The 21588-nt window shown below is 45.6% G+C and overlaps 3 protein-coding genes across 7 annotated transcripts in view; all 3 read left to right on the top strand.

Annotated features, from left to right (window-relative positions):
* Positions 1 to 5750, top strand: part of LOC139373137 (pericentrin-like) — a 46961-nt gene extending 41211 nt beyond the window's left edge. The window contains exons 47-57 of the mRNA XM_071113274.1: positions 23 to 229; positions 302 to 472; positions 1397 to 1557; positions 1646 to 2531; positions 2652 to 2855; positions 3009 to 3191; positions 3332 to 3552; positions 3654 to 3736; positions 3841 to 3973; positions 4109 to 4242; positions 4886 to 5750. Of these exons, the coding sequence (XP_070969375.1) occupies positions 23 to 229; positions 302 to 472; positions 1397 to 1557; positions 1646 to 2531; positions 2652 to 2855; positions 3009 to 3191; positions 3332 to 3552; positions 3654 to 3736; positions 3841 to 3973; positions 4109 to 4242; positions 4886 to 4929 (2427 nt within the window). The 3' untranslated portion in view covers positions 4930 to 5750. The remainder of the gene's footprint in view (positions 1 to 22; positions 230 to 301; positions 473 to 1396; positions 1558 to 1645; positions 2532 to 2651; positions 2856 to 3008; positions 3192 to 3331; positions 3553 to 3653; positions 3737 to 3840; positions 3974 to 4108; positions 4243 to 4885) is intronic.
* Positions 5751 to 7107: 1357 nt separating this feature from the next.
* LOC139373136 (sentrin-specific protease 2-like) lies at positions 7108 to 13393 on the top strand. 4 transcript variants are annotated; one of them, XM_071113270.1, is made up of 16 exons: positions 7108 to 7515; positions 7928 to 7989; positions 8113 to 8222; positions 8387 to 8456; positions 8642 to 8723; positions 8842 to 9022; positions 9139 to 9245; positions 9341 to 9426; positions 9516 to 9643; positions 9743 to 9865; positions 9976 to 10107; positions 10206 to 10412; positions 11348 to 11427; positions 11554 to 11638; positions 11798 to 11893; positions 11991 to 13393. In XM_071113270.1, the coding sequence occupies exons 1-16, from the start codon at positions 7364 to 7366 to the stop codon at positions 12051 to 12053; spliced, it is 1764 nt and encodes a 587-aa protein (XP_070969371.1). In that variant the 5' UTR covers positions 7108 to 7363; the 3' UTR covers positions 12054 to 13393. The 4 variants fall into 4 exon arrangements, with proteins under 4 accessions (XP_070969371.1, XP_070969373.1, XP_070969372.1 ...); XM_071113271.1 differs by having other exon boundaries at positions 7182 to 7515; positions 9746 to 9865; XM_071113272.1 differs by lacking the exon at positions 10206 to 10412.
* A 184-nt stretch (positions 13394 to 13577) lies between these two features.
* Positions 13578 to 19487, top strand: LOC139373135 (uncharacterized). Of its 2 annotated transcripts, XM_071113268.1 has the most exons (8): positions 13578 to 13992; positions 14142 to 14990; positions 15139 to 15338; positions 15518 to 15794; positions 15937 to 16055; positions 16208 to 16255; positions 16347 to 16436; positions 16591 to 19487. In XM_071113268.1, the coding sequence occupies exons 2-8, from the start codon at positions 14163 to 14165 to the stop codon at positions 18782 to 18784; spliced, it is 3756 nt and encodes a 1251-aa protein (XP_070969369.1). In that variant the 5' UTR covers positions 13578 to 13992; positions 14142 to 14162; the 3' UTR covers positions 18785 to 19487. The 2 variants fall into 2 exon arrangements, with proteins under 2 accessions (XP_070969369.1, XP_070969370.1); XM_071113269.1 differs by lacking the exon at positions 16591 to 19487 and having other exon boundaries at positions 13579 to 14990; positions 16347 to 16528.
* Positions 19488 to 21588: the final 2101 nt, after the last annotated feature.

Here is a 21588-nt window from a genome sequence, read left to right as displayed (position 1 = left end):
CAAACTATGTGTGTGTTTCCAGGGTCTGTTGAAGAGAGTGTACCAGGAGAGCTGCAGGGTTCTCGCCCTCTCCCAGCGTAACGCCCCCTCTAACCACCTCTCATTGGACCAGACGATCTGTCAGTTAGACTCTAAAGCTCCTCCAATGTGTTGGGAGCAGGAGAAGAGGGCGTTACAGGAAACTGTCATCGCTCTGAGAGAACTGCTATGTCGGATGGCACAAAGACCGGTGAGTGTGTGTGTGAGATCTGTGCTTAACTTCTGCATGTGTGCATACTGACCCTCCTGTGTGTTTTAACAGGAGAACTCGGTGGATGCTGGTTGGAGCAGAGGGCTGCAGGCTGCAGTAAGGGGTGTGTTTGACTGTGAGAGGGCAGGGCTTCGCTCTGAGCTGCAGGCCTTTCTCTCCTCCCACCCTGAGATAGACTCCATCCACCTCCTCCGTCAGCTGGAAACACTGCTACAGAGACAGGTGTGTGTTTTACGTGTTTACGTCTCCACTAAGGCAGTCCTCCACTAAGGCAGTCCTCCACTAAGGCAGTCCTCCACTAAGGCAGTCCTCCACTAAGGCAGTCCTCCACTAAGGCAGTCCTCCACTAAGGCAGTCCTCCACTAAGGCAGTCCTCCACTAAGGCAGTCCTCCACTAAGGCAGTCCTCCACTAAGGCAGTCCTCCACTAAGGCAGTCCTCCACTAAGGCAGTCCTCCACTAAGGCAGTCCTCCACTAAGGCAGTCCTCCACTAAGGCAGTCCTCCACTAAGGCAGTCCTCCACTAAGGCAGTCCTCCACTAAGGCAGTCCTCCACTAAGGCAGTCCTCCACTAAGGCAGTCTAAGGCAGTCCTCCACTAAGGCAGTCCTCCACTAAGGCAGTCCTCCACTAAGGCAGTCCTCCACTAAGGCAGTCCTCCACTAAGGCAGTCCTCCACTAAGGCAGTCCTCCACTAAGGCAGTCCTCCACTAAGGCAGTCCTCCACTAAGGCAGTCCTCCACTAAGGCAGTCCTCCACTAAGGCAGTCCTCCACTAAGGCAGTCCTCCACTAAGGCAGTCCTCCACTAAGGCAGTCCTCCACTAAGGCAGTCCTCCACTAAGGCAGTCCTCCACTAAGGCAGTCCTCCACTAAGGCAGTCCTCCACTAAGGCAGTCCTCCACTAAGGCAGTCCTCCACTAAGGCAGTCCTCCACTAAGGCAGTCCTCCACTAAGGCAGTCCTCCACTAAGGCAGTCCTCCACTAAGGCAGTCCTCCACTAAGGCAGTCCTCCACTAAGGCAGTCCTCCACTAAGGCAGTCCTCCACACTGTAAAAAAAAAAAAGCTTCACTGTATCTGCTTAGCTTAATTGAAAGAGTGAAAAAATAACGCTCTCCCCTCCCTCGCTCTGCCTCATCTCTCCATGAGGAGCAGCAACAGGGTCTGCAGCTGCAGCACTCCCAGGGGGAGGAGTCATCTAAAGGGGAGGTGTTATCCAGGCTGAGGGCGGAACTAGAGGAGAGCAGAGAGCGACTTAACTCCTCCCACAGCACCCAGCAGGAACTACAAAACAAGATCCTTAAACTCAGGCATACATACATACATACATACATACATACATACATTTATGTATGCACACACATTAATAAAAATACTGATGTGTGTGTCCACTCCCAGGCTGTGTATAGAGGACTGTGAGGAGGCTGTAAGGAGGGAGGAGACCAGAGTCCAGGAGCTACAGCAGGAGCTGGACCAGGAGAGAACTCTCACACACCTCCGGGAGAAGGAAGAGGAGCAGCAGAGATCAAAGGTTGTGTCCCTGAGGGGTCTGCTGGACCAGGAGAGGACGACCTCTAGTAACCTCCGACAGGAACTCCAGATAGAACTCTCCCGCGGCCACCTCCTCCAATCACAGCTCGACACACGGCTAGCCGATGCCCACAAGGAGCTGGAGGAGGAGTGTGCCCGTTCCGCCCGGCAACTCGACACTTTCCAGTCACAGGAAAAGAGTCGGCTGGAACACTTCCTGAAAGAGGCCGAGTCCCGCCTAGCCGACGCCCACATGAAGGATCTGGAGGAGGAATGCGAGCGCTCCGCCCGGCGTCTCGATGACATCACACGCAGACAAGAAGAGGACGCGTCCCGAGACAGGAAGTTCATCTTGGAGCTCCGCTCTCAACTGGAGCAGGAGAGGAGGCAGGGGGAGGAGCTAGCCACCGTGACAGATGGACTGAGGGCGGAACTTCTGCAGAACCAGAGGAGAGTAGAGGAGGAAGAGAGGAAGAGGAGAGAGGAGGCACAGAGAGATCAGGATGCTGCAGCCCGCCTCCGAGTTACTATGGAGACACTCAAGGAGCAGCAGCAGGAGGCTAGTCGAGCATTGGAGACTGAGAGAGAGCGTTCTGGTAGCTTAGGGGTGGAGCTCAATGTGCTGAGGGAGAGGCTTCGATCGGTCAATGACGAGGAGAGGGAGCGGGAGGAACAGAGGGAGAGGGAGAGGAGGAAGGAGAGACGGGAGCAGACGGTGAGAGAGAGGCGACACGAGAGAACCAGCAACAAACTGGTGAGATTTTCACGCAACATTTTAGCATTGCCTGTCTGACTTGTAAATACAACTGTGTCTCAGTATGCCATATTTTTCTTGTTTACTTCCCTGTTTTCTCTTCCCTCTCTCTCTCTGCAGTGTGAATTGGAGTTATTGCAGCAGCAGGACCAGCAGAGGATGAGACATCTCCAGCAGACTCTGGCTGAGCTAGAGAGGGAGGAGAGAGAGATGGCCACAGAGAGACTGTCCAACCGACACCAGTACAACTCTAGCCCACTCCAACCCAAGAATAACACATCGACTGGGCCAGACCAGACCAGCACAGCCCTATACAACCACCAGGTACCAGAAATGGCTGATCATAGCTTGGCTTAGCAACATGATGCACTGGGAGACGAGCTAGTTGGCAGTGTATTTATGGTATTTGGGGGGATTTGCGACTACAATAAATGAGTTTGATAAGAACCATGGTAACCAATTTCTCTCTGCTTGCAGTCTTCGTCTTCTTCCTCGGTGCTGGGGGAGAGGTTGTTGAGGGAGAACTCTGACCTGTCGGCCCGCGTGAAAGAGCTAAGTCAGGAGACAGTTAACCTGAAACACACCCTGTCCTGTCTGGAACGACAGCTACGACAGGCAGAGACTGAGAACCGGCCCAGCACTGACCTCAGCAACAGCAAGGTGAGCCACCCGGCTCACCTCAGTCACACACACACACACTCTTGACCTCTGGGTTGAAAGTCCCCATGGATCATCTGGTGTGAAGTCCCTTGTCTTGATGTCCCTTTAACCCTGTTTGTGTGTCTGTCCCTCTATTCCAGCGACTGTATGAGCGCTATCTACGGGCTGAGAGCTTTAGGAAGTCTCTGGTCTACCAGAAGCGCTACCTTCTGCTCCTGCTGGGGGGCTTTCAGGACTGTGAACAGGCAACTCTCTGTCTTATCGCTCGGATGGGGGCGCACCCCTCGCCCCCCCACACCCACACACACTCTCCCCTCTCACGCTTCAGAGCTGCAGTACGAGCTGTCATCGCCATCTCACGGTGGGTTGGGTGTTGTGTTTCTCGTGTGGGTGGGTGTTATATGTTAGAGCAATGGGTCATTGTGTCATGCATGTTAACCCTTCCCTGTCCTTCTCCTCCAGACTGAAGTTCCTGACCAGGAAGTGGCAGAGAGTCATCAGGAGAGGAGTTACAACAACTGTCACTGTCAACGGACACAGCACAGGTGCGTGCGTGTGAGAGACATCCAGAGCGATGAAGATAGGATTACCAACGTCACACAGGCAAGGTACATGGACAGTTTTTGTAACCTTTCTATTTCACTCTCAGCTTCCAGGACTGAGGTTTTGAGGCAGCAGCAGCCACTGGCCAATCACAACTCCTCTCCACCTACTAGAGACAGCAGCCCCACCCGTAAGGGTGTGGTGTCACCAATGAAATCACCCTTCAGGCTGCAAAACCGGTACTGCTCCTTCCATTGTAAACATCCATTCATTTGAGGGGAAATCTCTTTAACGACATAGCTTGAGATGTATTTTTTTTCCTCTTCTTTCTTTCTCTTGTCTTCTCTCTTATTCTCCCCTCTTGTACCCCCTAGAGTGTATTCCAACCCGGTCCTGTCCTCTGAGTGTGCTCTGTCCAGTGTTCTGTCCCAGGATGCCGAGCGGTCTCTGACAGACTACATCCACCACCTGGAGAACGTACAGCAACGCCTGGGGGCTGCACGTCCAGGTACACACACACACCCTGGTTACACTTAATGGTTGAGCACACACTCACTGAATGAGATGGGGGGGAGATCAGAGGTGACAGGGAGAAAGAGGGGCTTTAGCTTGGTGATGGCATCGTACCACGGCAAGTCCACTACCCACAATCCCTGGGTTAGGGGACGGCATTGTTACCATGGACACTTCCTCTCTGACAAACTGATCAATCAATCTCACCACCTCCAATCCCATCTCCTGACCCAGTTAGCAGGGATTACTTAGCCCCGCCTCAAAGTTCCCCTGATATGATTGGCTATCGGCAGTTGTGGCTGCAAGAGAACAGGACATGGCTGTACCTCAGCTGTCTGTCCCTCATCTACTGGTACGGCCCAGGTGAGGACCTAACTACAAGTACCAGAATACACTGCTTCGTTAATATCTCCCCACATCACCCCCACCATACTGAACAAACTACAAATACCAGGATGCACGTCTCAGGGTAGGGAACAATCTAGTGTAAGCAGGCACAATGGACCATTGTTTATTTTAGAATGGCTTTCTTCTGTACTGAGTGTTTTCCACAGACACCTGAGTGTTCATATGTTTGTGTGTGTGAGAGGGAGAGTGTGTGTTTATCCGGTTCTGACACATTGTTTTCTCTCCTCCAGACTCTCCATCTCTTCTCTCCTACCACAAGAAGTCTGACTGCTGAAGGAAGGAATGAAGCCGTGTATGAATGCCTCCTTTCAATGCAACATATTTATGATCCATCTGTGTTCAAATATACAAGGGAATGTATTTGTCTAATATCTGATTTAGAAAGTCAAACACTTTTTTTAAAAGACAAATGTATTTTTTTACGATTACTTTTTTCCACAGATATTTCTGTCGGCCTCCGAGTAAATCCTAAGAGGTCTTCTCACCCGAATGCATGTGTTTTTGAAAGTATTAGATCGATATTTTTCTACCCGACCTTTATTCAAGTTTGTATCTCTGATTCTGTATATATGTTCGCTGTTAATATTTGTTAAAGTTTCATGTGGATAAATGTGTCAAGTTTCAGACTGGAATTCTGAGCTAGATCAAAGCTGGTGAACATGTTTTGTCAATGATTTTAATTACAATTTTTTATCGATCACCATTTCTACAAAATCAATAAATATTTGAATTGTGTGATTACCTGCCTTGCGCATTGGGTGTATATCTTTTTAAGGCAGGATCAGACATGCACAGACTTACATCAATACTTACAGTATTGTTAGATTGTGGGTTGATCAAAAACTGATGGTGGTACAAACACCCCTCCATTTTACTTAGTTAATCATTCATTAACGCTGGTGATTAGTTCTGGGGTGCTTTGGATGCACATGTATTTAATCACTGAGATGCCCATTAAATGATGTAATCATTCAGGGCATACAAGGTAGGTCATTGGTTAGTCGAGTGGAACTGGTACCGTTTTACATGCACACAGTTTTCCAGATAGTAGCTCATCCTGTTTAAGGTCTTATTCCGTATAAACTGTTTACATGCACCTTTTGATTTCCCGTTCACGAGTAACCCTTTGGACATGAATAAGCAGAATATTCCTCATTTAAATGAATATGGGTTAAATAGAGTAGTAATTGAAATCTGGACACTGACTGCATATAATCTCACGTGCCATAATATAAACTGCAGAATGTATGCATGTCTTGCATTAAAATAATAAACAAATATCTTGCATTTGCCTCGGGAACAGGAGTGGAGAACTTTACATGTTGCGTTTATTTTAGTTAAGTGTTGGTCTCATGTTTCATGAGCTGAAATAAAAGATCCCAGAAATGTTCCATACACACAAGAAGCGAGAGTTGTGTGCCCAAATGTATTTACATCCCTGTTAGTGAGCATTTCTCCTTTGCCAAAATAATCCACCCACTTGACAGGTGTGGCACACCTTTTTTTTTAAAGGTTATCTGTGACCAACAGATGTATATCTGTATTCCCAGTCATGTGAAATCCAGAGATGAGGGCCCAATAAATGTATTTCAATTGACTGGTTTCCTTATATGAACTGTAACTCGGTAATATCTTTGAAATTGTTGCGTTATTTTTGTTCAGTGTATGATTTATTTCAGCATCTCTTGAGAAAATGCAAATGTATTATCTTTGACACTTATGCATGCAGACAGTTTTTTAACCACATCAAATATGCTCCCAAAACGAACTAAAGTATATAAAGAAACGTGTTTTGTCAGCTTTTAATTAAATAAAAACCGTTAAAACTGATGCCATTTGGACACTGCACAGGACCAACCATTCCCATTTGTTTTAGTTATTGCGTTCTCCCCGGGTCCCTAAACGAAACAGAAAACTTTAATGGTGATAACTAGATTAATGCATTCATTCTATCGATGTCAGACAGTCTGGCGAACACTATTTTATTTAGTTTTATAGGGCAACACGTTATGACAGAAGATACGCTGCATGTATAAATATAGTTGACGAACAAATGGCCGAAATTCTAAACAGAAACTTGTCTAAATTTGGGGTGAAAATAGCCATTAGGCTTTGCGGTCCAGTACAGAGTATAACCTAAATCAATTGTGGTGGATCGAACTGCGCAGGTAGCCTACTTTTTTGAAGTAATTTGTTTGACAATCCAACGAAAACATAATCACACAACACCCATGATATGCAAAACGGAGCACTTACAGACAGTGAAAAACTGGCTACGATGTTTTTACATGCCACAGTATCCAGTTTAATGCTGCTTTCAAAAACTAGTCGGAACTAGGAAACTCCGAAATGTTTGCTAACTGATTGTATTTATACAAGTGCCGATGTCAACCGCTTAGCAAGTCATACATTTCCGAGTTTCGTAGTTGCAACTAGTAAGGGAACGCGGCATAAGAGTAACATATCCAAGTAGACCGGACGTGGAAGTCTGACGTTTTACCCCTACAGTTTACGGTCTTCACGTTTGTGTACATTCACGTCAGTCATTTCAACACGAAGCTAAATGCTAGGCTAACTGTGCTAGATAGAAGGCGAATGGTGGTTTGGCGCAGGTAGAACATTCGTGCCCACTGAGTTTGCATTTTAAACCGCAGTTAGTCCTGGCCCGACCGTACGAGGAAGTTTCCATTCTCTCGTATCTGTCTGTGATGTACGGATGGGTAGTTGACGGACTATCGTCGCTTTTCGAGCCTATAACCGGGCAAAAACATTCCGGTTGGCCTGGTTTGAACGTTGGCGGGGAGATAGACTCGCAACGGCAGGATAGCAACGCCAGGCCAACCAAAAGGAACTACCAGAGGTCGGTGACTGGCACATGTACTGTCTTTGGTGCTAGTGTGCTCTGTGTAGCTGTTTACGTAACGCGTTAGTAAGCTAGCTGGCAAACGCTAGCCAGTCAACTTGCTAACCGCTAACATGTCACCCAAGTTCGATAACCTAGCTAGCTAATTATTAGCAACAATTGTCATTCATTCCAGTTGGTGTTAGCTGCTTGCTTCAAAAATAAACAAGGCGAGCTAACGCTTTCCTCGCGCCACTTACCAGACATTAGTTAAATATTTCCTAACGTACCAAATAACAAGGTACTGTAGAAATGAATAAATGTAACAAACTTACTGTAGCTAACAAATGTAACTTTACTATCTGGCTAGTTACTGTCAGGTAGTTACTGTTCATTGTTGTTGAGTAAACGTGTTTACATTCTGTTACAGCGTTCATGTTTCAGGAAATGTTAGCCAGAGTGAACCAGTGGCGATCAAGAGACGGAGAAAAGGTATGGTAACTTATTACCAATAACTTTTAAACACTGTTCTTATAATTAATTGTCATTGTAACTAACATGAGTTAGTTAGCTTTGAACTTACTACATCTGTACTGTACTCTCTCATTGTCATAGACATCATTAGTTTTGTGAAGAAGACTGTAGCAGGGGTGGCTGGGCTGCTGAGACTGAGGGACCCACTGTCTCCTGCCAGTGAGAGAAACAGAAGGTACACAGCAAGCCAGGTATGATTGTGTACCAGTGGTGCGTTCTAGTACCGTACACAACACACTCATAAACCACTGCTCTGACTGAAAGACACATACCAGTATATAAACGTTAAAATGTTTGTGCAATAGCTGCACAATATTCACATCTGACTATGTCCTAAATCACTCCTATTATGTAGGGCCCCGTGGGCCTGATGGGAATAGATGAACTTCACACCTCATGGATGAGCAGCTCTGATTGGAAAATGGGTGAGTAACGAGGGCTCTGATTGGAAAATGGGTGAGCAACGAGGGCTCTGATTGTTTGATCGATAAGGAAGGAGGACAGCTGTGTTGTACATTACAACATCATAGTATGTAATATATGTGTAACAGCAGAGGGGACAGGTCAAGTGGTGGCTTCAACCTGTTTATCCCTCTTTCCATGTCTCCAGAGAAACCAACAGTAGGAGGACAGAGGGAGCGGGGGGGGCTGGGCCTCCTCCAGGGAGCCTCTCCCCCTCTGAGAAAACACAGGTAGGTCTCCTCTTCTGTCTACTGCATACTTTCAGTTCTGGGGCTTTAACACAAAGGTTCTACATATGTGGGATATGTGTTCTTCCTTTAAACGTTGTGTCCTCTGTCTTGTTTTCAGTGGCTCAGTGCTGGGTCCAGGGAACCCAGACAGAGGGAGAGACGGAGACGAGCCCCAGAGACGCTCCCTCCAGCTCCTGCCCAGTCGGCCTACCCTGGGGGTTGGGACAGGACCCCCCAGCTCAAACCTACCCCCGCCCACCCCTAACCGCACCCACAGACAGTGCTTGGCAGTGGAGGAGGTGAGTTAAGAATGAGTTTGAAATTAAAATCAACCCTGTGATTGATCCTGTTTTTTATTAAATGCCACTCCAGGTATGTCAGTAGTTGTCAGGTGTTCTGTGTGTTCTGTTTCCAGGCTCTGAAGGAGAGTGATAAGGAGCACTACAGACGGCTTCTGGAGATGGTGTCCGATAAATACAGCAAGAGCCAACCGCTGCCCTTCACCCGCACCAAACCCCAGGGGTGAGTGGTGATGGAGAGTGTGAGATTATAGTTTTAATTCCAGTGGTTCGGTTAGCTAGCTTTTACAAACCTCTGTTTTCTTCGCTTCCTCACAGGGCAACATTTACACAGGATGGACATAGAATGGCCATTTTGGGAAGAACCTATGAGTCTGTGACCCCAAAGACAGGACCCCTTAGAGGTAGACTACTATCACAGCCTCTCACCCCCCTTCTCATGTATTGGAAGCTGTTGTCCTAGGCTAATGTTTTCTCCTTCTCCTATCTGCAGCTAACCCCAGTGTATATATGTGGAGAGATACATCCTCAGCCAAACAAACCAGAGACATGAGAGGAGAGTTGTGGCTCAGTAAGCCTCTCAGCGCAGCTGTGGATACACAACCTGCCAGTAATGCAACGGTAGGACACACACTTATGAACTGTAGTAAGGATGCTAGGAAGAGTCATAAGGCTGCTATGAAGCATCATAAGGTTGTTATAAAGTCTCTCTCCCTCCAGCAGAAGCAGCCAGAGCTGGATCTCTCTGCAGAGGTGGCAGCAAGACTCAACCTGGTTGACAGAGAGAAGCCAACACACACTGACACACTCAACAGTGCTGAGGAGCTCCCCAGGTTCAGCAAGGTGAGTGTTCTTTTTCCCTATAATGGTATGTCTGTGTAGTGTGTTGACATATGAGTGTTCGTATTCTATGGGTCTGTTTTCATTCTGTTTATTTCAAACTGTGTGTGTAGGAGATGGCTGTGGAGGTGAGTCGTGCCCTGTCCCAGAGGGATCCTAACCTGGTCCTGAGCTCAGCCTTCAAGCTATGCATCACACAGAGAGACTTGGCCTCTCTACAGGAAGGGAGCTGGCTCAACGATGAGGTGTTTGGTTGTTGGCTGTTAAGTTTGAGGTTGCTGGTGTTTGTGTGTGTGTGTGTGTGTGTGAGTCTAACAAAAAACTCTCCCTCTCTGTCTCTCAGGTGATTAACTTCTACCTGTCCCTAGTAATGATTCATAGCAGTAGTGCGGGGCAAGGGCTGAAGGTCTACTCCTTCAGTACTTTCTTCTTCCCCAAACTTCATGGAGGGGGGCACTCCGCTGTGAAGCGATGGACCAAAGCTGTGGACCTCTTCCAGTATGACATCATCCTGGTTCCGCTGCACCTGGGAGTCCACTGGTCACTGGCTGTAAATTGCCCCAGATTGACGGGGATTCATTCACTTTAGAACAGTGGTCACCAACCGGTTAATCACGGCTGACTGGTCGATTTTCCTAGTCAATCACCAAACATTTCTGCACTTGATTCGGCAGTCCTATACTGGGAAGGCTGTGTTCCCATTTTGAACCATTTCATTTGTTTGAAGGGAGATCTCCGCCTACCCGGCAGGCCCATTGAAAAAATCAAGTGCACCTATAGGCAATGTTCCCTCTAAGCTGCACGCTGAAATATCAGCCTGCACAGAGAAGCACGAGATTGAACATCACTCAACTTTCTAGAGTTTACACTATCAACATTTCCCTTTACTGTGGGAATTGTGATTGAATCAATGCAATACTAGCCACTTTAAATGCAACATACTGAAATATAACGTAACTATTCAAGTGATTTTGTTGTAGGCAGAAAGCGTCGTAGTAGGATTCTATTGCATTGACACGCACGACTCAGCCCATACTCTACAGACTGGTGCAGCATAACCAATCAGCAATACAGTAGGCCTATATGCAAATAGACCATTGCCGTATATGGATCTGTGCCATTCACTTTGAACATGACTGTGTTTACAGCATGAGAGGTCGTGAGTAGATGTGATTGTTTTAAAACAAAGATAATTGAAAAATCATCTGAAGAACATTGGCAGAGCAATTCAAGCATAGCCAATATAGCCTACTATAGCACAACCCTCATTGCTACATAATTGTTTTTAATTGGTTAATGTTGCATAGGCTTATGTTTTTTTTAAAGTCCTGTTAAAAAAAAAGAAAATCTGAGTGGTTGATCTTGGCTTGCATTTTGAGTCAAAGTGATTGTTACTCAAAGGTTGGTGACCACTGCTTTAGAAAGTCCACTGGTACTTCTCTGTGGTCATTTGTAGATACCTGTGGACTTTATTTCTTTCTCTAGGTGATAAACTTTAACTCCAGGACCGTGAGGTCCTATGACTCTATGGGACAGAGACATGATGACATCTGCAACCTCTTACTGTGAGTCCTCAGTCCCCTTCCAGTAATCATTTGGTTTGACAAAAGTACCTGTAATCTGATGACCATCTTTTTTGTCATTTCATTCTGTAATCCTGTAATGTATTTGGTTCGTCAAACCCTGTCCAGGCTGTATCTGAGAGAGGAGCACAAGGCCAGGAAGGACCGAGATCTGGACGTGTGCAAGTGGACAGTGGGCAGCTTGAGGGCCAGTGTAAATTACAGAGACAGAAATACATATCTAATCATCTTTGTTGTTCTTATTTTGTCTTGAATGTATACAGAGTGCGTCTAGGGCTGTCAGAAATAGCATCCGTTCTCTAGTGATTTGCTTTTCACCAGGATCCCGTGTGTGTGTGTGTGGTGTGTGTAGGAGATCCCTCAACAGAAGAATGGCAGTGATTGTGGAGTGTTTGCCTGTAAATATGCTGACTATATCGCCCAGGGGCGGCCTCTCAACTTCCGACAGGTACATAAGCCATCGCAGGCTATCATACTCACTCGGTGTACACTCATACAATCTCTTTTTCACTCACACACTGATGTCTCTCACTCGCTCTTCTCAGTGTCACATGCCCCTGTTCCGGAAGCTGATGATCTGGGAGATTCTCAACCAGAGGCTTCTGTAGGACTACATAAAAAGACATTTCAGCTGCAGAACATCCATTACAACAGAAATGCTAACAAACAATGACATCAGGCATGACTACTACACAGCCTCCAAACCACAACAGGAAGGACAACTAAGAAGCACAAAAGCAATAAATGAAAAAGACTTAAAGGACCAAAGCTATGGACCACAGTATGACCTCTTACCCTCTATCAGTGGGTAGAAGTGCAGTCCTGGTAGTGAAGACAGGGTGGGTGCTCTCTGAAGAATAGAGGTTACAAAGGAACGGTTTGGAATTGATTGTGTGTTCAGATACATCCTGAAGTGCCTTGGACTCCAGAGAGGGTCTCTGTCATACTTCTAGAAAACACTAAATGAGGAAGCAGTTGCACACTTGAAGATCCCTGCTGTTGTAGATGCTATCTTAAACTTGGAACAAGCTTTCTGTGTGAAACCAGAGTGTTTTGTGTGTGTATATATGTCTATATTAGGTACTTTATTTTTATGACTAGTAGAAAGTGGAGTGACAACTGAGGCATATGTTATGAGTGTTATTGAATGTCTTAATTTATGGTTGAATCATCATCGAAGGCAGACACAAGAAGGCTGCATGTGTACGTTTATTTATGTAAATATTTTTGGACAAATGTTTTGGTGCGTGTAGCTGAGTTTAGCTGCTTTAATTTTGTCTGGACTGGAAGAGAGACCAGAGTGTGAGGTGTGCCATCTCTAGCAGAGCAGGACCCCATCTTAATCCCTCACCACCACTAACAGATGGGGACAAATCATTTAAATCCTAAATGTGTAACAATAGTTTATTTATTTGATGCGGAAGGCTTTTCTTTTATGGCATGTATATCATTTAATCCAGCAGTAACAGCATCCGTGTAGACGTTTTTGCCATGAACTTTATAGCAGTTCTATTGGATTGTATGAGTTTTCATTAAAGGCATGTAAGAGAAGAATTTCTAATGAGTCTGTACTGCTTTAGCTTGGGTCTGCCTCTGAAATTGCTCCCTATGACTCAAAGTGGTGCATTATATAGGGTTCCATTTCCAATAGGCCCTTGGCAAAAAATCTGTATGTGCTTTAGCTTACTCCCCTGTGGTGTTCAGTGTGATGGTAACCCTGTAGCTAACATGTCTGGGACGGCAAAGGAAGCTGAGTTGGCTAAAGCGCGTACAGATCTGGGACCAGGCTAGTACTGCTTATGCACTGGTCATTACACTGCGTATTACATTGTGTGTATTTCTGCTGCTATTATTCATGCGTGCATAGAGCCGTGCTGACAACCTCAGTCATATTTTTGTATGTAATAAAGATCAGAAGGAAAGAAATGGATCTGCTTGTGTTATTGACTAATCACTGTCATGTCATTTATGAGTGTGAGTGGCATTTCTGTCTTAGTGTGTGGATATCCTTTGTTTATGGAAGCTGTATACGAGCTATGTTTCATTATACTCCAAACCTACAGGTGGCAGTATTGTGACTTTTGGCGTCTAGTCAACCATTTTTTTGTATGAGGGAGAAGCCCGGCGCATGCGTGACTGCACAAACATTGGACCATCGAAACAGACCGACTTCTACGCAATATTACTTTCAAGAGTTATCTTACTTAAAGTAGTTTGAAATGTAATGTATTTGCCTTAATCTATGTTTGATATACCTGACAAAGGGCCGTCATTTTATATGACTGTATTTGTGTGATCTCCAGTGCAAATTCGTTGTTCTGTGGTAGTGTAGTTTGTTTGCAATATTTGGCATGTAGCTGGCGGGAAGTGAAAATGTTATCATATTTATCCCTTTACGATATTTTCATCAATTTGCCAATGGAAGGTGTCTTTTTAACCAGGGCGTGCCCCGCTTAATGTTTTTGAAATTCACGGTCGATTAATGTGAGAAAAGTACTTACACCGGGGCTTTTTCTGGATGGTAGCGTCCCACTGGAAGGATCCGCTGTGTCTGCTTTGTTTCTAAAACCATACATACATTTTATCTGCTCCCCCACAGGAGAATTGTTTAACAATTGCAATGTGAGATTTATTAATATGTTATCATTCTTCGATTAACAGCCATCAGCCCTTTTTTTGTCCCTTTTCTTTTAAAGCACTCTGACATTTCCACCACAATGTCTCAGTCAGAGACGTGTTGCATTTGTGGGGTGAGGTTTGTGAGGGGGCCCAAGGGTTACAACAGGAGGAAAGTCACCACGCTGACCAGCCCCAAGACCTTCCAGCTAGTCTTTGACATCACTCCTGATGACTCATCCTTCCTCTGCTGGGTCTGTCTGGGTGTGCTCAGAAGGAAAACCAAGCAGGATGGGAAGCTTTGGACTTGGTCAGATTTGCCAACAAAAGTTGGCAGACATCGAAAGCCCCGTGCCGAAATACCAAGCTCATCCACAACATTATCCAATCAAACTCCAATTATAACCAACCCATCCTCGTTATCCATAGAGGAGTGCATTGCTTCTAAAAAAAACAAACGGAGGCCAGTTCGTCAGTGGGATGGGGAGAAATGGACCACCTTGACTTCTCGTTCCCCAGAATCCCATTCAACGGCCATCAGACGACCTCAAACGCACATAGCCCCAACCACACACTCCTCTTCAACACCATCAAATCAAGTAAATTCCTCCACATTATCAAGTCAAACTTCAAATCAGATCAGTTCTCTGTTCTCCTTTGGAGAGAGGACAACAAAAAGACGTCCGAAGACACCCCAACCTACAACACACTCCACACTCCTGTCTCCGTTCCCCGTTGACGAAGGTATAAGGCCCAAGAAGAAGAATCTCCCTTTCTCCAAGACTAAGCAGAGCTATGGGTTTGGCCCTCATGCCAAGGCCCTGCATTACATGCACAGCCACCAGCACCTGAAGGCCTTCAGGTCCCTGATGAAGACCAAAGCTAGAGAAGCCATGACCATTTTCCTCGCCGAGGTCATCGCCCAGGAGGTAATTGTTGTTTTAACATAACATAATTCATTTAAAGAATGTATTTATTTATAGGCTACTGGCAGTTTATGGCTCATCGGGTGTGAGTGTCGTTGACGAAATGTTTGGCAAAGTAATGTATGATTGATCCATTTGTCTGATTTACCAGAGTAAGATATTGATGAAGGACCAACGTGGGCCATTGCGTCAGCCGCTGACTGAGGCGAGTGTGAGTGGATTTTCCTGGGACGCGGTTCTAGCGTGGGGGGAAGAAAAGGCCCCTATGACCCTGGCCTGTCTTAGGGCCATGTTCCCCAAACCCAACCCCATCAGGACGCAGGTTATGATGGGAGCAAGGGAAATTAAACGGTGAGAGATCAGAGCTAATCAATTAATAATAATTGATTGTAGGCACTTTTCTTTTTACTTGAAAACGGGGTTCCACAGGGCTGAATTATGTGACTGCTGTTTATTATTAATGACTTGCTCTCTGTGTGCATGAAAGCATACATTTGTTGTAACATGTTCTCCATTGATCTCTTTTGAAGCCCGAGGACAGAAGAGGCAGCAGGTGATATGGTCAGCCAGAGGGCGGGGCTTATCCTGGCCATCGTCCTCTACACCTCCATGCAGAAGTGCAACTTTATCCAGGCCTCTCTGGGGGTCGAGTTCTGGAAACAGGGCTGTCCTCTCAGCGTGTTGAAAGCCCTCAGTGCCCTGGGGGTGTGTCCCGGTGCTGCCTCTACCAGGAGACACGCAGAGAGGCTGACAACCGGCTTTGATCCACCTCAGCAGGACCGGACAGAGGGGGTGGAGGAACCTGGGGTAAGTTCTATTCCCTCAACAGAAAAAGTATTCTGTTTGTTTACTTTTGTATGTCTCTTGGTGTCTGTATTAAATTATTTTTGAAAATAATTTCCCCTTGGTTTGTTCTGGTGTGGCTCTTATTCATTTGTGGTCCCTGCAGGACTCCTTTTGTAGATCTGAGGATGAGAGTCAGACTCTGAGTTGTTCTGAAGAGTATCCCAGTTCCTCTCCGACACACTCTCTGAACCCGTTCTCAGACCAATCCCACTCCAGAGACGGGTAAGAACCATTTCCTGGAGGGAGGGGTTAGCAGTCCGTAGCTACTCTTTTGGTAACCACAAAGTCTGTCCATAAAACTACCTCGCACAGAAAGGTGGGATTAACTGGAGCTAATTGATGAGATTCTCCTTTATTTATCTATGTGCCCTCAGGTCCTCGTCCGATTGGAGTTCCAGACCTGACTCCAGATCTTGCTCCAGGTGAGAGTCTGTGTTTTTGATGTGTTTGTGTTTGGTGATGATCCCTCTCTTATTGTGCCCCCTGACCTTTCTCCTCTCGTGTCCACTGCAGGAGCGACGACTACCAAGGCCCTACTCAGAGGCCTGACTCCCGGGAGTACCAGAATCTGATCAAAGAACATGGTTACCACAAAGTCCAGAAGTAAGTTATAGAGAAGTGATCCTCTACGGAGCTGTAGTAATCAAACTGAATTTCGGTTGAGGACCTGTGTATACAGGTTTTCACTTCAACCATTTGCTCTTATCTCAAGGCACAAACCTACTAGTGTCTTCCTGTCCCTCTCATGCCTTCACAGACCTACATTGAGTCGATGGACGAAGAACAGTGAGGACAAAAGGGAGGCAAAGGAAAAACCTGTTCAAAATCTCAAGAGAAGGAAGGTGACAAAAAAGAAACCTGCTCAATCGCCTCCAGTAGTAAACGCAACTGGCGCGCACCGTTCAGACATGGAGACTTCTCATATAATTAAGGTAAACATGGAACTCGTTCAAACGTCTCAAGTAGACAACACACACGTGGAACTCGTTCAAGCGTCTCAAGTGGACAACACAAACGTGGAACCCGTTCAAACGTCTCAAGTAGACAACACACACGTGGAACCCGTTCAAACGTCTCAAGTAGACAACACACACGTGGAACCCATTCAAACGTCTCAAGTAGACAACACACACGTGGAACCCGTTCAAACGTCTCAAGTAGACAACACACACGTGGAACCCGTTCAAACGTCTCAAGTAGACAACACACACGTGGAACCCGTTCAATTGAGCGATACAAACGAGAAACCTGCTCATATTAGTGAGACAAATGTACAACCTGCTCAAATGTCTGTAATGGGCGAGACAAACATGGAACAAATTAAAATGCCCAAAAGAGGCAGGCCAAGGAAGGAACTTGCTCAAATGTCTGTAATGAGCAGGACATGCATGGAACAAATGAAGATTCCTAAAAGAGGCAGGCCAAGGAAGGAACTTGCTCAAATAAGTAAAACAAACATAGAACACACTCAAACTCCACAAATAACCGACGCACACGTGGAACCTGTTCACAAGCTCAGAAGTCCAAGGAAGAAACCTGTCCAAACGCCCCAGGTAACTGACACACAAAACAAACCCATTCAAGTAAGCAATCCAGACATTAAACTTGCTGAGACAAACAAAGAATCAGTTGTACAGGCCAAGAATGGGAGGCCAAAGAAGGGATTCGTTCAAATTCCACTATTAACCGACCCTTGCATGAAACCCATTCCGGTAAGCGAGGTAAACGCGAACACCACTTTAATGCCCAGTAACATGAGATCAAGGAAGAGACCCAGACAAGTTCCCCAAGTATACGGCACAAACCAAGAACTAACTCAAATGCCCAGAATAACCCAAACCAACAAGGAACCCTCCGAAATGCTTCAGAAAATGGACACACGCATGGCACCTGCTGTAACATCTAAAAGAGGGCGGACAAGGAAGGGACCAATTGAAATGTCCCAAGAAACCGACTTACACACAGAAGCCGGTCTAATGCCTCAAGTTGGTGAAATGAATCGGCAACGTATCGAAGGACGGGAAACAAATAAAGGACCCGCTGAACCCCAAAAACTCGCTGGAAAGGCTAAAGTAAATCAGACAACGAAAGTACCTGCAAAGACACCTGAAACACTAGATCAAATTAAATTTATTCCAAAGCGCAAAAGAGGCAGGCCAAGGAAAGAACTTGCTCAAGTGATCAACACAAGCAAGGAAACCCCTTCAATGCATAAAATAAGCAAAACAGGCAAAGAATCTGCTCTTACCCGGGAAATAAAAATTATTGTCAATAGGATGGAAAGCTGTAGTGCTGCTGAAATGCCCCAAATACGTGAGATGAACAATGAACCTGTTCAAGTAAGTGCGGAAAACTTTGAACCTGTTCAAAGACTGAGTGGGGGGTCAATGGAGGGACTCGTTCAAATGCCCCAATTAAGCTGCACGGACATGGAACCTGGTAAATTAGGCAGGACCATCATGGAAACCACTTCAACGGCAGAGAGGACTGACAAAGAACCTGTTCGAAGGCCTCAAGCAAACGAAACAAAAGCAGAACTTGCTCAAACGTCTCAGATAATGGAAACGATAAAGGAACACATTCAAGTAACCAACACAGACAAGGAAACCGCTTCCGTGCCCAAAAGAAGCTGCACAGACATGGAACTTGCTAAAAGGTACAAAATGAGTGACTTTCAGACCCGGGTAATAAGAATAGTTGACACTAGGATGAGGGCAAACGAATCTGTTTCAATGCTTCAAGTACACGACAAAAACCAGGACCCTGAACCTGCTGCAACACCTGAAATAGGCAACACAAACAAACAACCCACGCGAGTGATCAGAATAGTTGTTAACAGGAGGATACCGGCAGACATATGTAGTCACACCCGGAAAAGCCTGGAGTGTCTGGCTGAGGTAGCAGCCAAATGTGCTCCATTAGATGTTAAATCTGCCGAAGAGGATGGATAGGTAGGTAGACGCATGTTATCAAAATAACAAACTTCACAACATGACGTCTCAGGAAGAATTTCTTTTTTTGTGAAAGGTTATAACCCTAACTTAATGGGTGGGGAATAGTCTGCCTCGTCTTCTGTATTTGTTTTACTGTAATTGTACATACCAGGCCTTTGTCTTAGCAATTGTCTTCTCCACCTTGTTCATTTGATATGTACATAATCCCAGCAACCTTCTTGTGTTTTTTGTCATTGTGTCCACTGTGGATTTAGTGTATTTGTCTCATTTTGTATTTAGTTGTTCTGGTTGTACTTCTGTGGTTGTTGACAATGTAATAAAAATGTATGTGTTTTGTACAAAGGTTATTCCTGCAGTCATAGTATCCATGCTAATTTCAGGGTATTTGTTTTCATTACACTCACAAATGTAATTTGACTAAAAGCAAAGACTGTGAACCAAAACAGATTTGCCCACTAATCTTTAAACTAAAAAATAAATCGTTAGAAAACAACCACAGCGTTTATTTTGACTCAAGGCTTTTCCTTTCATACTGTTCTTGATGTATACATTCTTGCAATAATATTGCGTGGTAATACTTGTGATAATTTTGTGTATATTACTGTTGTCTCGTGTAAAAATGACGCTCACAGAATAAACAGTACAATTGTATACATGGATACCAATGCTTCATAATAAAACATATTTGAAACTAGAAAAACAACCACAGTGAGATTCAAGCCTCAGGCATCAACAACATTAGAACCAGTGGCCTGGTCCACATCCCTGGAGCTAGTCCAAGGTGCCATCAAGGGTAGGGACAACCTTTTATTCACATATTTAATGTTGTTCAATCGGTTAGTCATTTCAAATTTTTGTAGATTAGAAATATGATAAGTGAAGTGTATATTGGGTAAGGTTGGAAAACAACAGTTGAAATCGAGAAGGTAAATGTTGACCTTTTGGTTGCACACATCCAGATGATGCTGCGTACCATATTGGGCAATGACACTGTAGGTGTGATCTAGGTGTAAAAGCCTTTTCTAATATTTGACTCTCACCTTCAATAACACCTACAGCATCATCAAGCAATCAAATGTATTTATAAAGCCCTTTTTTACATCAGCCATTGTCACAAAGTGCTATACAGAAACCCAGCCTAAAACCCAAAACAGCAAGCACCATAGCTAGGAAAAACTCCCTAGAAAGGCAGGAACCTAGAAAGGAACCAGGCTCTGAGGGGTGGCCAGTCCTCTTCTGCCTGTGCTGGGTGGAGATTATAACAGCACATGGCCAAGATGTTCATAGATGACCAGTAGGGTCAAATAATGTGTTTGTAGAGGGTGCAACTGGTCAGCCCCTTGGGAGTAAATGTCAGTTGGCTTTTCATAGCCGATCATTCAGAGTTTGAGACAGCAAGTGCGGTAGAGAGAGAGAGTCGAAAACAGCAGGTCCGTGACGAGGTAGCACGTCCGGTGAACAGGTCAGGGTTCCATAGCCGCAGGCAGAACAGTTGAAATTGGAGCAGCAGCACGACCAGGTGGACTGGGGACAGCAAGGAGTCATCAGGCCAGGTAGTCCTGAGGAATGGTCCTAGGGCTCAGATCCGCAGAGAGAAAGAATTAGAGGGAGCATACTTAAATTCTCATGGGACACTGGATAAGACAGGGGAAATACTCCAGGTATAACAGACTGACCCTAGCCTCCCGACACATAAACTATTGCAGCATAATTACTGGAGGCTGAGACAGGAGAGGTCGGGAGACACTGAGGCCCCGTCCGACGATACCTCTAGACCCGGCCAATCAGGCAGGATATAACCCCACCCACTTTGCCAAGGCACAGCCCCCACACCACTTACTAACCTGAGACAAGGCTGAGTATAGCTTACAAAGATCTCCCCCACATCACGAACCCGAGAGTGGCGTCAACCCAGACAGGAAGATAATGTCAGTGACTCAACCCACTCAAGTGACGCACACCTCTTAGGGACGGCATGGAAGAGTACCAGTAAGCCAGTGACTCAGCCCCTGTAATAGGGTTAGATGCCGAGAATTCCAGTGGAGAGAGGTTCTCCAGTGGAGAGAGGGGAACCGGCTAGGCAGAGACAGCAAGGACGGATCGTCGCTCCAGTACCTTTCCGTTCACCTACACACCCCTGGGTCAGACTACACGGAATCATAGGACCTACTGAAGAGATGAGTCTTCAATAAAGACTTAAAGGTTGAGACCGAGTCTGCGTCTCTCACATGGATAGGCAGACCATTCCATAAAAATTGAGCTCTATAGGAGAAAGCCCTGCCTCCAGCTGTTTGTTTAGAAATTCTAGGGACAATAAGAAGGCCTGTGTCTTGTGACCATAGCTTACGTGTAGGTATGTACGGCAAGACCAAATCGGAAAGATAGGTAGGAGCAAGCCCATGTAATGCTTTGTAGGTTAGCAGTAAAACCTTTAAATCAGCCCTAGCCTTAACAGGAAGCCAGTGTAGTGAGGCTAGCACTGGAGTAATATGATCAATTTTTTGGGGTTCTAGTCAAGATTCTAGCAGCTGTGTTTAGCACTAACTGAAGTTTATTTGGTGCTTTATCCGGGTAGCCGGAAAGTAGAGCATTGCAATAGTCTAATCTAGAAGTGACAAAAGCATGGATTCATTTTTCTGTATTTTTTTTGGACAGAACGTTTCTGGGTTTTTGCAATGTTACGTAGTTTTTGCAATGTTATGGAAAAAAGCTGTCCTTGAAACAGTCTTGATATGTTCGTCAAAAGAGAGATCAGGGTCCAGAGTAACGCCAAGGTCCTTCACAGTTTTATTTGAGATGAT

This window comes from Oncorhynchus clarkii, chromosome 18 (genome assembly GCF_045791955.1).
Source record: "Oncorhynchus clarkii lewisi isolate Uvic-CL-2024 chromosome 18, UVic_Ocla_1.0, whole genome shotgun sequence".
Classification (NCBI taxonomy): domain Eukaryota; kingdom Metazoa; phylum Chordata; class Actinopteri; order Salmoniformes; family Salmonidae; genus Oncorhynchus; species Oncorhynchus clarkii.
This window is presented reverse-complemented; position numbering and strand designations above follow the sequence as displayed.

What these genes read in the sequence shown, in the direction of transcription:
- LOC139373136 (XM_071113270.1), top strand. Translation starts at nt 7,364, where the DNA reads ATGTACGGATGGGTAGTTGACGGACTATCGTCGCTTTTCGAGCCTATA. An exon ending in AGTGCTTGGCAGTGGAGGAG is followed by an intron (nt 9,023 to 9,138) that starts GTGAGTTAAGAA and finishes TTCTGTTTCCAG; the next exon opens with GCTCTGAAGGAGAGTGATAA. An exon ending in AACCTGCCAGTAATGCAACG is followed by an intron (nt 9,644 to 9,742) that starts GTAGGACACACA and finishes CTCTCCCTCCAG; the next exon opens with CAGAAGCAGCCAGAGCTGGA.
- LOC139373135 (XM_071113268.1), top strand. Translation starts at nt 14,163, where the DNA reads ATGTCTCAGTCAGAGACGTGTTGCATTTGTGGGGTGAGGTTTGTGAGG. An exon ending in GGAGCAAGGGAAATTAAACG is followed by an intron (nt 15,339 to 15,517) that starts GTGAGAGATCAG and finishes TCTCTTTTGAAG; the next exon opens with CCCGAGGACAGAAGAGGCAG. An exon ending in CAATCCCACTCCAGAGACGG is followed by an intron (nt 16,056 to 16,207) that starts GTAAGAACCATT and finishes ATGTGCCCTCAG; the next exon opens with GTCCTCGTCCGATTGGAGTT.